The 17,148-nt window shown below is 47.9% G+C and overlaps 1 protein-coding gene across 1 annotated transcript in view; it reads left to right on the top strand.

Annotated features, from left to right (window-relative positions):
• The window catches only part of LOC111144003 (neuronal guanine nucleotide exchange factor), a 117,670-nt gene that overhangs the window by 64,343 nt on the left and 36,179 nt on the right, over positions 1-17,148 (top strand). Inside the window, exons 4-5 of the mRNA XM_022498064.1 lie at positions 559-701; positions 6,815-7,137. Coding sequence (XP_022353772.1) covers positions 559-701; positions 6,815-7,137 — 466 coding nt within the window. The remainder of the gene's footprint in view (positions 1-558; positions 702-6,814; positions 7,138-17,148) is intronic.

The raw sequence follows: 17,148 nt of genomic DNA, 5'->3' as shown, positions 1-17,148 counted from the left end.
GCGCCCGGGGGTCAGGGGTGCGCCCCGCCTCCGGCCGCCGACGCCGGGATCCCCTGCCCCCGGGCTCCTCCCGCGCCCTCTCCTGAGGCGCCCTGGGCGCGCGCTTTCCTCTCGGCGCCCCCTCCCTGCGCCGCGTGGCCCTGGGACGCGAGGATCGGAGCCCGCAGGGCGTCGGGGACCGCGGGGTCGTGTGACAGCGAACGGCGCGGGCTGAGCAGCGCCGGCTGGGATCCCGACCGCCGGACCCGTCGGGGCGGCCGGTCAGCGCCGGGGAGCGGGCAGGGCGCGCCAAGTTTCCGACGCCTGCTCGCGAGCTCCGAAAACATGAAGGTTTGGGGCGGGCTGGTGTGGGAATGAATCACCCGGTTGCGCCCTGGTGCGGTGACAGAAGGGGCCTGTGGGGCCCGCCTGGCCGGGAGGGGAGGCGGCCGCTCGGCCTGGACCGTCCCGGGTAGGGTTCAGTTGGCCGGGGCCCCTTGTGCGGACGCCACGCGCTAGCTGGCCAAGGTGCGTCGTCGCTTAAAAATAACCAGCCGTGCCCCGCCTTCTTTCTGGCAGTGAGTCGTCCTCCACCCCGGGAAATGGGGCCACACCCGAGGAGTGCCCGGCGCTCGCCGACAGCCCCACCACGCTCACCGAGGCCCTGCAGACGATCCACCCCATTCCCGCCGACTCCTGGAGAAACCTCATCGAACAAATAGGTGGGTGTTCCTGGCGGCCCAGGCCCTCACTGGAGAAATGCGGGTTCCTGGTGGACTCTGAGGGGCCCCCTGCTCCCGGGATGTCCTTGCATTTCCGTGAGCAAAGGTAGCTGATGTGACTGAGGAAGGTTTTTGATGTATTTGGCTGTAAATGGTTCTATAGGCAAAACCGTCACATTTCACTAGTGCTGCATAACTGGGCTTCAGCAGATGGGTTTCTGTCCTGCTCTGCCAGGTATACCTGCCCAGCCCTTTACTAGGGAAGGGTCCTCTGTCCCTTGGCATTTTTGCCAAAAAGGCCAGGGGTGAGGTGCTCCTGGACCTTGCAGGAGGGGGTGCTGCCTGAGCCCCCCCCCCCCCGGGGGGGCCCGGGGGAAACCCGGGAAGACAGCAAAGTCTTGAGAATGGTTTGCACAGAGACCCAGGCTCGGGAAGAGGCCTGGGGGACTTGGCACAGGGGAAGGAAGGGTAAAGCAGAGAGGAGGCCGGTGCCCAAGAGGCCCCTAGGTTAGGAAGGCAAGCTTAGTTTCACCTTGCCCAGCCTGTGTGTGCGCCCCTTCCGCACAGCTGCGGGCAAAGGACTGTGTGAACGCAGAAAGCGGATCGAGAAGATGTCCCAAGAACCTAAGCACTTGGATTTAAAAATCAAAAATTGCTAATGATGACATCCAACTCGTTCCCATCACAGTCACCAGAGGTGGCCGCGAATGGGTAACACGGGTTCCATTCTTTGGGAAATGGTACCGGCTGCTTAGAAAATCTTTTTGTTCTTCAGTGTTGTCAGAGCAGCCGATGGTATATTCATTGAATTAAAATTCTGGGTTTGGAAATTCCCTTCCCTGAATACATCACTGTTGTCCTCTACCCTAGACGTTTAGGTGGACGGAAGTGTCTTGAGTGGAAGTGGAGCTTCTGTTGCCCCAGGGGATCCGGCCTTCGGGAGACTTCTGGGGCCAGCCCGTTCTTCCCTGGAAGGGTATTTCCGAACTGAACCCCGAGGGGAGCTGAGCCCCTTGCACAGCCGAGTGGGCTGAGCACACAGCACTGTGCTGACTCCAGGAATTTCATTGGCATCAGGCTGGCTGACGGTGGTGATGGTGGCAGATTTGTCCTTTATTTGCTGGGGGAACGGAGAGGGGCTGAGCTGAAGACAGAGACTCCTCAAAACCTTTCTGTCCCACCTGTCTGGCGCATCGTCCTCTGTGGGGAGGAAAGCCACCTCTGCCATGGCAGATGCTGAAAACCTTGACTTCCAACCTCTTGAAAGGGATCTTGTGTGGCTCACGTCGGTGTTGTAACTGGGAAGGCTGTGGAGTGTGGGTGGAGAGCTCCCTGCTTCCAGAGGCTCCCCTCTGCGTTGGGCATGTGGAGACAGGGCTCCTGGAGGCAGCTGGTCTTGGTAGGCTCCAAGCACAGGAGTGAAGCTGGTAGTCAGGGACTCAGGGCTCCAACCTGCACTCATGCCAGCCGTCATGTCCCCCATGTGGCCAAGCATAGAGACTGACCTTCTGAGTCTTTTTTCCTACTGCCCCCTTCCAGTATATGCTGGTGTGATTGGTGAATATCTCTTCCGGGCTTCTGGGCTTAACCCGGAGTAGTTGCTGGGTAGCTGTGATAGACGGATGACAGCCCAGTCCGCACCTTCTCACTTCCCTTGTCACAGACTTGGGGCCGGTGCCAGAGTCCCACAACAGCCCTCCCTGCTTTAGCTCTAGGAAGGAAGTGAATTCTTTGTCAGGTTATCCGGAAAGGACCAATTCCTACAACCACAGTAGAACGAAGCGGGGAAGAAAGCAGAAAACGCGTACGGGCATGTTTGCATACCCCCGTGTTCGAGTGTGCAGGGCCTCCCACGGAGGCGGGGATGGGACAGTGCACAACTGTCATTACAGACCACAGGCCTTGAGCCCCGGCTGTGGGTTTGGCGTGCACATGCACACTCTTATTGTCTCTGACCTAATAACTGCTTGGCACATAGAAGGTGCTCACTAGAAAATAAATGACTCCCCCGCCCTTTACAAGCTTGTATTTGAGGGATTCAAAGAAAAAAATGATTCTCCTTAGAAAGTGAGATTTTTGAGTGACTCCGGGGCCGGAGGAGCTGGGGAACTTACGCTCTTCTGCAAGGCATTGCAGCCAGCGCGGTACAAAACATTTTAAGTAGGAAAGATGGGAACTGGACCTTGTATATCTGCATGAAGGTACTATACCAGGTGCAAGACTTTACCGGTCAAGTTCATTTTCATATAAAGTTGTGCTTGCCGAACATACAAAATATAAGGTAGAAAAACATATTAAGAGAACAATGAGTACAGAATTTTAAGATTTTAAATTTAATTTTAAATTTAATTTTAAATTTTAAGAGTAGCTAACATGTAGTTCCTCGGGTAAAGCTACAGTATTAGTCTGAAATTCAAGACCAATAAAAATAAACAGGCTATGGAAAATGATTACACAGTGTGTCAGATAACTCTTTGTAGTCACAGTAATGCCAGGAAAACTGGTATTTAAATCCATATTCTAAATACTTCAGAAAGAAGTATAGAGTTTTAAGAAAATTCTAAAATTACTGGTATTGGGAATCTTTGGCTAAAAGTAATAGAATATCCAGCAAAAATTGACTGTAAACAATGGCAGTATTTTTTCTCATTTAGAGGTAGAAAATTCTGGAATTGGTTCATTCAGCCAAGCAGTGACCCAGCTCCTCTCCCCACACTATTCTCCACATTTGTGCTTCATGTCACGAAATGGCTGCCACAGCTCCAGGCATCACATCCCCAAGCAGCCACATGTAAATGCAAAAAAGAAAGGTTTTTCTTCAAGTGTCTACTGAGGAGGGACATCTTTTTGGGAAGCCCTTCTCTCTCTCTCCACACCCAGCGTAGAGCCCAATGTGGGGCTTGAACTTACAGCCCTGAGATCAAGACCTGAGCTAAGAGTCAGATGCTTAACCGACTGAGCCACGCAGGCACCCTGAGAAGCCCTTCTCAAAGATGTAAAATGTCCCCTTACACTCCTTGGCCGGATTTTATCATGCTCATGTCTAAACACACCATTTGCAAGAGGGAGGGAAGTATCACGGTGTGTTGTTTTTTCCAAGTAATTTTGTTAAATTTATTTCCTGGCTTTCAGCATATACATGAGCAACCTGTACACTTTGAACCCAGAGATTAGGGCTGAGTGCTCTCTCTAAATCTTACAGGGCAGAGGAGGCCAGATTTTAAGGGAAATTTATATTGGATGTGAACATTTATTTCCTACACCTTGAGCCTAATTTCTGTGATTTTTCTCTTGTCAAGGAAGTCCCTAAGGCTAAGCCATTATGCTACTGAGACAATGGCAAGATCTCTAAAGAACAGTTTCTTTCTTGTTCATTTGTTTTGTTTTTTGTTTTCTGTTTTCCCTTTGGAGAAAGTTTTTGTTTATTTTTTGTGTATTTTTATTTTAATTCCATGTGGTTACCGTACAATGTAATGTTAGCTTCCGGTGTACGATACAGTGTCGCAGTAGCTTTTGATCAGTCATTGTTCACCCACGTCACTGAGCACCCAATGGGTCAGTGCCCGGAGAAAAACCCTCCCCTGCAAGCTGGGAACCCGGGGTGTGAGGGCACAGAGGAGAGGCAGCCAACAGTGTCGGCCACAGCATGATTTCAGAATTAATATTTTCAAGCCAGCTACGCTCAATGCTGATATTTTTGTCTCTTGTCACCATATGGATCACACTGAGATACTGGAGATAGTATTTACCCATGATAAATGCCCACGATAACATGTATAAGACATATTTTTGAGGAGTGCCCTGGTGGCTCAGTCATTGGGCCTCTGCCTTCGGCTCAGGTCATGATCTCAGGGTCCTGGAATGGAGCCCCGCATCGGACTCTCTGCTTAGCAGGGAGCCTGCTTCCCCCTCTCTCTCTGCCTGCCTCTCTGCCTACTTGTGATCTCTCTGTGTCAAATAAATAAATAAAATCTTAAAAAAAAAAAAAGAAAAAGACATACTTTTGAACCATCGAAAAGATGCCAAATTAGACACTTTGGTGAAGTTTAGAAACAGCACCTTTTCCTAAAGCAGGCTTCACACCCAAGGTGGGGCTTGAACATGTGACCCTGAGATCAAGAGGCGGATGCTCTCCCCACTGAGCCATCCAAGTGCCCTGAAACTGCATTTTTAAAAAGGGGTTCAAGTCAACAAATATTTGCATACCTGCTAGGGGGGAGGCTCATTCACACTGTAAAGTGAATCCAAGTCGATGCGGGGGAAACTTGGTTTCTTTAAACCTCTGTAAACACTGAGGATCAGAATCACAGGAGAACAGTTGGCTCACCATCAGCTCAGCAGTTGTGTCGTATTAAACCTCTGTCTTTATAGATCTTCAGTCTGGATTATTGCACTTAACAGATTACCTTCATGTTGTATTCTGCGGACTGAAACATTGCAAAATCGCGGGATCTTAATTTTTTAAAGGAAATGCTGTGCTTACCATAGAGGCTTTATAATTTGGCTTATGGAGCACAGGAAGCCCACTAATGAGTGCCCCGGGGCGGATTTAGGGGGCCCCCCGTTCGTGAATACAGTCGTTCTGGCCACATTCAGGGCATCAAAGCTAGTCTGTTTTTCTATTCTCCCTTTGTCTCCTGTTTAGATATATTCAACAAGGAGGTAAGAAAGGAATGGTTAGGTTGCTGACCTTTGGACTGCATTGTAAGCGAACATGCTTTACAAAGGGTACATTTATCCCAATTAGAATTTTCCTGGGAAAATTATCTTTGTTTTTTTAGGCAGACATGTCCAGGGGCCCCGACTACTGTCCAAACCAGTATGTTTAGCTAGCTGCCTGCTGGACCTCTGCAGCTGGGGGCACCTTGGGAGTACCTGGATCTCTCCGCTCCCCCCACCCCCCAGCACCAGGCAGTCCCTGGGACCCGACTTCTACCATAACCGTGTTCCCTGAACCACGCGCTTTGTTCTATCCCTCCACACCACCCCCCCGCCCCCACATGCAGTTCAGCCCTCCATCATCACCCCCTAGGGAATTAACACAGGATCTCTCTTCCTATCCACACCCACCCAAAGATGGAGACCAGAACTGCTTGTCTGAGGTCTCTCGGGGCCTCCGTCTTGCCCATGGGATAGACTGCAACCTCCGTGGCATGGCAGTCAGATAAGACCTTAGGGGCCTGACCCCCTTCCCACCTGGTCCCCCCGCTCCCCTTCCCCCACTGCCTGGGCCTGGATCCCCCCGCTTGCCCCTGAGGCTTCTCTGTTGTGAAAAGACAGTCCCTCCACCCCAAAACTAGCATGTCTGAAATGGGTTTTCCCTCCGGAGATGCTACATTTGTGCTGATTCATATGTACCCCCAAGTCTCCTTGGAGACTTAGAACGCATTTATTTTAAGTACATTTGGTCAGGAAAGTAAGTTTGAAACTGTAAAAGCAAAAAAGGAATGTTTCCCTTTTGAATCATAAGGCTGATGAACTATTGGTGTCTCCTTCAAAATGAGAATTTACAAGTACTCTCATTTCACAAATGAACGTACTCGAATTTTAATATTGAAGCATTTAAGGCTAGGGAAAGCATCCCTTTGGGACGTCGAAACATAATCAGGACATTTCCGTCAACTGTGCACACTGGTTATTAACACATCAGGTTCTAGACTCTTGCTAACAAGTTTGCCAAGTATGTGTGGGGAAAGCGTATATTTGTGTGACCGGATTCTGGATGCGTTCAGGGATTTCTCTATTTGTTGGAAAGAACTTCCATCTGCTGATCATTCCCAAGAAAGAAGACAGTGGCAGTTCACTGGGCCAGGCGAGGGGTTGGTTTTTTTTTTTTTTTTTTTTTTTTTTTGACAGATCACAAGTAGGCAGAGAGGCAGGCAGAGAGAGAGAGGAGGAGGAGGCAGGCTCCCTGCTGAGCAGAGAGCCCGATGTGAGGCTCGATCCCAGTACTCTGGGATCATGACCTGAGCCGGAAGGCAGAGGCTTTAGCCACAGAGCCACCCAGGCTTTCTGTTCTCAGAGGCGCAGCACCAAATCTTGACCTAAAGAGTGGGAAAGATCTTCCCCTGAAATCTTTCCCTTTTCTTCATCACAACTCTATCTGATTTCAGGGCTCCTGTATCAGGAATACCGAGATAAATCGACACTCCAAGAAATTGAAACCAGGAGGCAGCTGGACGCAGAGATACACACCAACGCTCATGGCTCCTCAGCCAGCGAGGAGACTCCAGAGGAGGAGGAGGACGAGGAGGAGGAGGAGGAGGAGGAGGAGGAGGAGGATGAGCCAGCAAGCCCACCCGAGAGGAAGGCGCTGCCCCAGATCTGCCTGCTCAGTAACCCCCACTCACGGTTTAACCTCTGGCAGGATCTCCCGGAGATCCAGAGCAGCGGGGTGCTGGAAATCCTCCAGCCCGAGGAGATCAAACTGCAGGAGGTAAAGGGCCGCCCCGGGTGGGAGCTCCCTTCAGAAGGGACAGGTGTTCCAACCAACGGAGGTGAGGCTTCCTCTGGGAGGGGAGGCGCCCCCCGCTGCCTCACCAGAATTCCTGGCAAGGTTTAGCCTTCCAGAACGCTCAGGGAAATTCACATTATTTTACAGGCAACAAAAAATAGCTCGTTACCTTGTAAGGGAGCTCAGCCCAGTTGCTAGTGTTTGCAGCGGGCACGCGCGAGCCTGGGGCCCTCAGTGACGCCGGCTCGTGGAGCCTGTGAAGGAAGTCGGTCCCCCGAGGTTCACATTCAGCGCTTTCTTCCGGAGGCCCGTAAAACCTGGGCGCGGGGACCCAGAGAAATGGTGCGGAACTTCCCTGCTTCTCTCGATGGTCCCAGTGGACCCTGCCCATCAACTCGGCTGAGGCAAGAGCACTGGGTTGCCCAACGGTTTATTGCTAGCGGGAGGAATGATCCATGAGAAGGTTACAGTAATGGAAAGGGGGAAATGGAAAGCGTGCGCATTCCCATGGGGCATAGTTTGCTTGGGTCTAGAGCGGCGGGAGCGCCGCGGATCCAGGGGAAGGGGAGAACGGTGGGGAGGAATGGTTACTGTGCACATGCGTGTTCCCCGTGAAATTCCAAAAGCGGAGATAGAGCGGGAAATGAAGAGATTTGGTTCAGTGCCATGTCCTCATCCATGTCCTGTCCCCCATACTCACACACCCCTTCAGAGCTGTCCTCGAACTTATAGCCCCAGGTGTCCTGCCTTCCTTTAACACCTCTCTGCCCTCGTCCTCCTGCACTGCCATCTATAGGAACATTTGCTCCTCTCCTGTATTTAAAAGTCAGAGTAACCGGCGCCCACTGCTCATGACCAGGACTGAGGCTACTGCTGACCAGGGTGTGAGTGCTGGCTGTTGGGGAAGACGTGCGGCGGGTGGGGGGGGGCTGGATTTGTGCAGAGCTGCCTGCATGCATCCTGTCTGGGAGGGTCAGGAGGGATCCTTGGCGACTTGACTTCCCTAGGACTCGGGAGCAGGGATTTGTAAATGGCTGTGTCAGGCGTTTCTCATGAAACATCTGAGGGAATAATGTGTAGTCACCTGTTCCCAATGTGGCTTCTCCTAGTTTTGTACAAAAACCCTGGAGGAGACACCAAGAAGCCACTTGCCCCCAAGCGGAAGGACGCACGTGGGGCACATCTCCATGGAGGCAGGGGGAGCCAAACTGAGAAAAGCAACTGTGTGGAAGGTGCCAGAACGCATGGATTTAGAAGTCCCTGTGCAGTTGTCCGTCCCTCCTGCCAAGGGGCACCCCCAGCTGGTGACAGGACAGCCGCCCCTAACCTTGAATTTCCTTTAAGAGGAATTAGACAATACTGTTTTGTATCTGGCTTCCTTCACACAGTATTACCATTACAAGGATTTTTTTTTTTTTGTCCCCAGAATAAGGAAAAAAGACTAGTTTCTGAGGGAATACCTCTTTTTTACCTTGATAATTAGAGACGTAAAGATTTTAAGTCCTTTGGAAAGCTTAGAGATAAACCGTAAGCTTAAAACATGGTATATGCCTTCTGTGACATACACAAGGCTAAAAGCAGAGAGAGCGGGGCCTTTTAATAAAAGCAAACAGTAAAAAAGCCCCTGAAAAATCGCATAAAATAAGGCGGCAGAGTCAATAGCAAATGTATCAGTTGTAATGAGTGTAAACTGCTTGAATCCTCCATGGAAAGATAGAAATCCTCTAACTGATTGGAAATCTAGACCCATTATATTGTGGGGGGAATCCGGGATAAGTTAAAGACGGGAACGGGTCGTTTTGTGTTATTAAAGGTATCCTTTACATTGATAAAGGTATCACTTTATTTGTAAATGTTTTAAAATTAAGCTACTCGTTAATAGGTTTTCATTATTTAAATGCAGTGCAGTAAATTAAATTAAATTAAAAATTAAAAATGCAGTGCAAACTGGTGCTGCTGGCCTTCTCTTGGCTCCTGGCTTCTAACCAGAGGAAACGCCAAGTCCGGCTTATCTCTCCTGAGAAAGGATAGTCATAATGCACCATCTGGTTTTGGGGTTCAGACATTTAGGAAGACTCTAAGATACGAAATCCTTATAGGTCTTTACGAGGCTTCCCACTGTATTTACACTTGTTCTGCTCAACAGCCCTTTGATTTTGATTTTGGTTTGTAGCGCCGTAGAGCCTTCAGCTTAGTTTTCATGAGAACTAGTGTACCCTGAGCGCAGGGGCTCGAGTAAGAGCAAGGACAACACGGGCAGCTCCCAGGTAGGGAGAGAAGCGTGTGTGGGTGCTGCCTGGAGGGTAGCTGCTGCCCGGGGTGCTCTGGGGATCCCGCACGGCTTTGCTGGGAAACCATGCCCTTGACTCAGCCAGTAGCCACGCGGGGAGCCTGATTAGGGACAGCTTCGGTGTGCCCACGGGAAACTGGCTGGTCCAGCAGGAAGTGCAGTTTAATTGGTGGACGGGGCACCTGGGGGATGCAGTCGGTTGGGCTAAGGTCATGATCTTAGGATCGTGAGATCGAGCCCCACTTAGGGCTCCAAGCTCAGTGTGTAGTCAGCTTGAGATTCTCTCCGTTTGTCCCTCCCGGTCCTGCCTGTGTTCTCCCTCTCCCTCAGATAAATAAATCAGTCTTTAAAAAAATAAATAAATGCATGGTGGTGGACACTGCCAAGTTGCCGTTCAAAAAGGCAGGACAGATTTCATACGACAACAAAGCCTCCCAGCCCAGTTAGTTGATTTCACGTTTACTCCCAGCTGCACAACTGTTGGAGGAAATAACCTATCTCGTTTTATCCTGCTGTCCTTGAGGACTTGTAAATTGGGCATCTTTTCATATGTATATTGGCTGTTTCCACTTCTTTGTCTATGAATAGCCTGTTCTTATCATTTGCCCTTTTTCTAAAGGGTTGTTTATATTTCTCTTCTTGGTGGATGGCAGCTTTTTATAAATTCTGGCTATTACATTCTTTTAATATGTTTAAAATGTTTTCTTTCCTCCAATAGTATAGGAGAAGTGATGTAGCAAGGGTTTGAATGCCAGTTCTGCTACTTCTTAGCTGTGTGACCTTGGGTGAGTTGCTTAACCTTTCTGTGATTTTGTTTCCTTATCTGTAAAACCGGGATAATCCTAGTACCTGCATCCCAGGGTCGTGAAGATAAATGAGTTAAGAAGATAAAGAGCAAGACAGACTGACTTACGTGCTTTAATTATTAAATAAGGAATAAGTACAAAATTAATTGAACTCAGAGGTCCGCTCTGAGACATTCAGGGGGGAAATACACACATAAACACAGTCCTAAGGAAAGCAGTTAGGGTGGAGATCAAAAGACACCACGTAAAGTGGTGATGAGATGCATGCCTTCCTAGGAAAATAGACGCTACCAAAAATTGGCTCAAAACTAAAAATGTTCTAAACACCAAAATATATACCAGGTAACCAGAAAGATTTACAAAAGAGATGTTGTACCCAGATTGCTGAGTTGTGCCAAGCGGTCAAAGCACAGAGGAGTCCCTTGTCCCTTGGAGTAGTCTAGAGCAACATTGGGCATGTTTTGTATCTGCGTCCCCCAAAGTCACCAGCCACATGTGACTGTCGAGCGTTTGAAATATGGTTGGTGCAGCTGAGGAACAGAACGTTTAATTCTATGTAATTTAAACTAACTTCCATTTCAGGAGCCACAGGTGGCTACTATGTTGGTCAAGAAATATCTAGAGCAGGGATCATCCCTTCTTAAAGAACCTAGCACAGCGTCTCATGAACAACCTTATGACATCTGGGACAGGATCATTCTTTGTCGCAGGGTGGGTAGGGGGTCTCATGTGCATTGTAAGAGGTTTAGCAACATCCCTGCTAATAGATGCCAGTAGAACCCTATCCCCAGTTGTGACAGCCGAAAATGTCTCTAGACCTAGCTGGCCGTCCCCTGGGGAGCAAAAGTAGTTCCTGATGGAGAACCACTATCCTACAGAAATAAAAATTTATACAGAAACCTGGACAAGAATGTTTATAGTAGCTGTATTCATCATAGCCCCAAACTGGGAACAACCCAAATATCCTTTAATAGACAGATAACCAGACACTAGAAGGTCCGTACAATGGCCCGAGACTTAGTACTAGAAAGAAGATCTATGGATGTACGCAGCTCAGGTCAATTTCAAAGGCATGTTGCTGAGTGAAAGAAAGCAGAAAGGTTACACACTATGGGTTCGCATCTGTAGGACCTTCTGAACAGACAAAGTTACAGTGACAGAGACCAGATCCGGGGTCACCAGGGAGGAGGGTGGGGAGGGTTGCCTGGAACAGGATAGCACAGGGGACTTTTTTAGAATGATAGACCTACGTCATGTGTCCAAGTGACAGTGTGATTATAAGGATCTATACTTGTTAAAATACATAGAGCTGTGCATCCAAATGTCAGTTTTACTGCATTTTTATTTAAAAACTAAAACATTATAAAAGGGGAGGGGCAAGGAAAAGAAACAGGTTGACGGTCCTCATTCTGTTCAACCTAATCGAGTAAGCACTCTTTCCCACACAACCCTCAAAATAAAACCTAGATCTGTCTCACTGTGACGTTTAAGGCAAAAATTTACATAAAACACAAGAAAATCAAATCTGGAGGTACATTAGAAGAATAACGTACATTGAGAAGCTCCTGGGTGGCTCGGGCAGTTAAGCAGTTAAGCGTCTGCCTTCAGCTCGGGTCATGATCCCAGCGTCGTGGGATCAAGCCCTGTGTTGGGCTCCCTGCTCAGCTCGGAGTCTGCTTCTCCCTCTGCCCTTTCTCCTCCTCCCCCACGCTCGTCCTCTCTCACTCTCTCCAATAAATAAAATCTTTTAAAAAAAGAAGAAGAGGAAAAAAAGAATAACATGCTTTGAGCACCTACGCATGAATGCAAAGACGGTATAAAGTTTGGGGCCAAAATGTATCATATCAATAGGCCAGAGGAGAAGAATACCCTGAGCTTCTCCTTCTCAAAGACCTCGAAAAGGGAAGTAGCACAATTTATTTCCATCCAAACAAAACTCAGGATACTTTCTGAAATTTATAAGGAGTGTCTTAGGTCTGTATCTCAAGATCACATTTCATGAAGAATTGTTGGTGGCAATAAAGGCAAGACAGGGAAGCTTGCTAAATGCTGATGTTGGTCTAGAAGTTCTAGCCAGCCCAACAAAACAAGGAAAGAAATAAGAGATAACCATAAAAAAGGGCAATCAGAGACATCCTTACCTTCCAGTGATGGCTGCCTACTTAAAAATCTGGAGGGGGTCAGAAGTATTGGATCTTTATTAGGCATTTCAGGGAGATGGCTGATTCTAAGATAAACTTGCAAAACTTAGTTGTTTTAGCAGGTATCAGCAAACCCAGGTCTTGATCAATTAGTGAGCTCTATCGACAAGAAAGATGAGTATCCCAAAGAAAAATGGACAAAACAATACTCAGGAGAACTGCAAGTGGCCAGTGATTAAATTTTAAAAAAGGTGGGGGGAAATCAAACTCACCGGTTTAATCAAAGAGGTCCAAATTAAAACAACATTAAGGTACAAGCATTTCACGTGGCAGAGACTTTTAAATGTAACTATATTTAAAACGTGGTGTTGGGGGATTTTTCAATGAGTATTCTCAAACAACTGATAGGAAAAAAATAGCAAAATTTGCACCAAACCCTTACGAGGGTATGTTTGCCCACTGTCTAGTGTTACTATTCCTAGAAATTTATTTTGAAAAATAATCAGAAAAGTGCACAAGTACTTATTTATTAGGATGTTCATTCCAGCAGAAATCAGGGGGAAAATGGCAGGAAGAACCTGAAATGTGCAATGATAGGGGAATTACTTAGTAGGACAGTGTACATGTTTTCAAAGAATAAACTGGATGAATATGTACAACACATTGAGTTTTTAAAAGGCAGGCTAGAGGGCCATCTGGATGGGGGATTGGTTGGGCTTCTGACTCTTGCTTTCCGCTCAGGTCATGATCTCTGGGTTGGTAGTAGGCTGAGCTCTATGGTGGTGGGCTCTGGGCTACACAGTCTACTTTGTCCCTCTCCCTCCTCCTCTGCCCCTCCCACTGCTTGTGCTTACTCCCTCTCTCTAAAATAAATAAAATCTTTTTTTTAAAAAAAGGCAGGCTAGAACATTCCATCTATAGTAGAATTGGCATGGGAAATAGATGTAATAAACTACGTTTTTGTCATTTCCAATGGATCTGATAGAGAAATTTCAATAACTAGGGTTACCTAACAATAAATAGAGTCATATGTAATAACAAGTCACAAGGACACACAGGCTTCCATGTGTCTTGCTCTAAGTCTTTATTTTTCTTTTTTTTTTTTAAGATTTTTTTTTCTTAAGATTTATTTATGAGAGAGAGAGAGAGAGAGAGAGCATGCATATGCACACTCCCCACCCCCAACACCCACGTGAGCTGGGTGGGGGTGGGGTGGGGGGAGGAGCAGAATGGGAGGGAGAGCATCTCAAACAGACTCTCTGCTGAGTGCAGACCTGGTCACAGGGCTGGACCCCATGACCCTGAGATCATGACCTGAGCGAAAACCGGGAATCGGACATTTAACCCACTGAGCCACCCAGGTGCCCTAGGTCTGATTTTCATGTTTATTTTTCTAAAAGCTTAACGTGAGTGTCTATTTTGTTAATATTTGGCAAGGGACACAACAGTGACATCTTCAGATTTTTTTGTTCCAAAAAATCTGACTTTTGCGTTAGATCTCATTTATCAAAGCAAATCAGGCAACTTGTTCCCCAAGCTCAATCTGTTGCTGGAACATCTCTTTCTCCTGAGCTACAAAAGCAGCAGGTTGCCCTGAACTACTGTTCACACAAGGAAAATACCCCCAAATGATGGCCTTTTGGTAGGCCCAATGACTAGTCAGTCATTGAAGAATCAGGATTGAGGAATAAAATTGTATGTTTCCCTCCTTTTCTAAGTAAAAATTAGGTAGCTAATATTGGAACATGTTGTCTTAGACATCGGGTAGGATTTTCTTGGTTTCATTTTTGTTTTTTATACTTACTCTGAAGCTCTTGGTTCCCACCCCCCTATTTGGAATGGTGTTGGAGTTACTGTCTGAGAACACAACAGTTTGAGAAATAACCAGACATACATTCAAATGACAAGGTTGGGCGGGAAGCGGTGGTAGAGGGAGTAGGGCATTCAGTGAGGCCGGGGGTGGGGTGGGGGGGATGTAGGGCCTCCTCCCCACCAAAGCGGTGGACCACGGAAGGATCCTGAAAAGAGACTGAAAAGCAAAGAGGAGGGACCAGGATTGGGGGAGGAGTCAGGCATCTCCCTGGAAGAAGCATCAGACAGTACTTGATTCTCACCAGCTAATGCCGGGGTCCTGAGAGATAATGGAAAACCTGCAGGGGCCGTCCCCAGCAGGCCCCAGGAGTGGTCACTCCTGCGGCTGGCGTGGCTTGCGTCCCCAGCGAGCGCCTGGAACCTGTCGAGGCAAACAGGATAGAACAGACAGACTTGCTCTCTGCTCCCTGATCCTGGTGAGCTGGGTGTGCTGGAAAAGTGAGTGGGAAAGGCTAGTTTGAGTATCTCCAAGGAGACAGGGTCACACAGACACTCCTGTGGGGCAGCCTGCGCAGGCTCGTCCTTACCTGCAGCAGGACAGCCCTGACATGCCCAGACAGGACCTCCAGCTTTGTCCTGTCAGGGAACCCATCGTTATCTGGCGCAGGCCAGCTGGGGATCTGTCAGGATCTCCTACAGTCTGAGTCTGCTCAGCCCCCAGAACGGGACAGGTTTTTTTTTTTTTTTGGGGGGGGGTTTGTTTTTCAACCCGTTTTCACAACTTCAAATTTTAAGGTACTTTTTTTTTTTTTTTTTAAGATTTTATTTATTTGACAGAGGTCACAAGTAGGCAGAGAGGCAGGCAGAGCTGGGGAGGAGGGGAGCAGGCTCCCTTCTGAGCAGAGAGGCTGATGCAGGGCTCGATTCCAGGACTCTGAAATCATGACCTGAGCCCAAGGTAGAGGCTTAACCCACTGAGCCACCAAGGAGCCCCAGTACTTTTTTTTTTTTTTTTTAAGAAAACCATCCATTTTAGAAAAAAAATATGGGTTTTTAATATGATGTACTTTTTAATTTTTTTTTTTGAAGATTTTTATTTATTTATTTGACAGGGAGAGACACAGAGAGAGAGGGAACACAGGCGAGGGAGTGGGAGAAGGAGAAGCATGCTCCCTGCTGGGCAGGGAGCCTGATGCAGCCCGATCCCAGGATGCTGGGATTGTGACCTGAGCCTAAGGCAGACCCTTAAGGACTGAGCCACCCAGGTGCCCTTCATATGATGTACTTCTTTTTTTTTTTTTTAAAGATTTTATTTATTTATTTGACAGAGATCACAACTAGGCAGAAAGGCAGGCAGAGAGAGAGGGAGAAGCAGACTCCCTGCTGAGCAGAGAGCCTGATGCGGGGATCGATCCCAGGACCCTGGGATCATGACCTGAGCTGAAGGCAGAGGCTTTAATCCACTGAGCCATCCAGGCGCCCCAGCATTTGTCATTTTTAAAAGGAATCCTTTGGATAAATGATTTATGTATCTGATATAAAGTGCAAAAAAGAGTAAATGGGTTTACAGTGAAAAAGTCTCCTCTGCGCCTGACACTCCGAGGCCAGCGTCTGCATGTCACACAAACAGTGAACCTGTTATTAGGTTGTTCTGCCCCCTGCTTTCTTTTTTAACTTGGTAGAACATTTTGAAAATCTTTCTGCACCAGCCATTATGGACGCCCATTCTTTTTTCTTTTTTCTTTTTTGTTAGCTTTATAGATCTCTCTTGTCTTTGATGTTCCATAATTTATTTAACCAGCCCCCCATTGATGGGCATTTGCAATTAGAAATATTGTGGATCAGGGCGCCTGGGTGGCTCAGTCAGTTAAATCTCTGCCTTCAGCTCAGGTCATGATCTCAGGGTCCTGGGATCCACCTCCACATAGGGCTCTCTGCTCAGCCGGGAGCCTGCTTCCCCCCGCCGCCCCACCACCCCGCCTCTCCCCCTGCTTGTGATCTCTCTCTCTCAAATAAATTTAAAGAAAAAAAATTTTTTTAAATGTTATGGATCAAGGACATTGAGTGCAGCATTATTTAAGACTGAAACCCACACGGTGGAGTTCCATGGGAATTGCCAGTGGAACTGTGGAGTTAAAAGTTACCTGCTCTTCTAAATCTGGTGAAGATACCGTCTTCACACTTCGGTTTGAGGGTGTGAGCTCAGCACCACCATTGTACGTTAGCCAATCATTTTGTCTTGAGCAATGAGCTAGATCATGAGTAATATATTGTGGGTTGTTTTTTTTTTAAGATTTTATTTATTTATTTGACAGAGATCACAAGTAGGCAGAGAGGCAGGCAGAGAGAGAGAGGAGGAAGCAGGCTCCCCGATGAGCAGAGAGCCCGATGTGGGGCTCGATCCCAGGACGCTGAGATCATGACCTGAGCCAAAGGCAGAGGTTTAACCCACTGAGCCACCCAGGCGCCCATATATTGTGGTTTTAATGTGCATTTCTCTTACCCGTGAGTGAGGCTGAACATAGTTTCAAGTTTTAAATTTTAACCCGCTTTAGTGTAAATTTTTTCTTTTTTTTTTTTCTAAGATTCTATTTATTTATTTGAGAGAGAGAGAGAGGGAACACAAGCAGGGGGAGGCAGAGGGAGAAACAGGCTTCCCGCAGAGCAGGGAGCCCAGTGACGTGCTCAGTCCCAGGACCCTGGGATCACGACTTGAGCCGAAGGCAGTTGCTTAACCGACTGAGCCACCCAGGCGTCCCTAAGTGTAAATTTCTTCATAAATCATCTTACTATACCAGGTCATCTGGAGGAAATGTAACAGTGGGTGTTTGTGATGTGTGGCCCTTGCAGAGGATTGGGTTTGGACTGCTGGTGGTGTGGGCGGCACTGGGCCCTGAGGGGCTGCTGGCAAGCTCGAATTGCATACATGAGCTCTAGGCCTGCT

The sequence above is a fragment of the Enhydra lutris genome, unplaced genomic scaffold (genome assembly GCF_002288905.1).
Source record: "Enhydra lutris kenyoni isolate GAN:26980312 unplaced genomic scaffold, ASM228890v2 scaffoldscaffold1, whole genome shotgun sequence".
Classification (NCBI taxonomy): Eukaryota; Metazoa; Chordata; class Mammalia; order Carnivora; family Mustelidae; genus Enhydra; species Enhydra lutris.
Note: the sequence above shows the minus strand (reverse complement) of the source record. Positions and strands in the feature narration are given on the sequence as shown.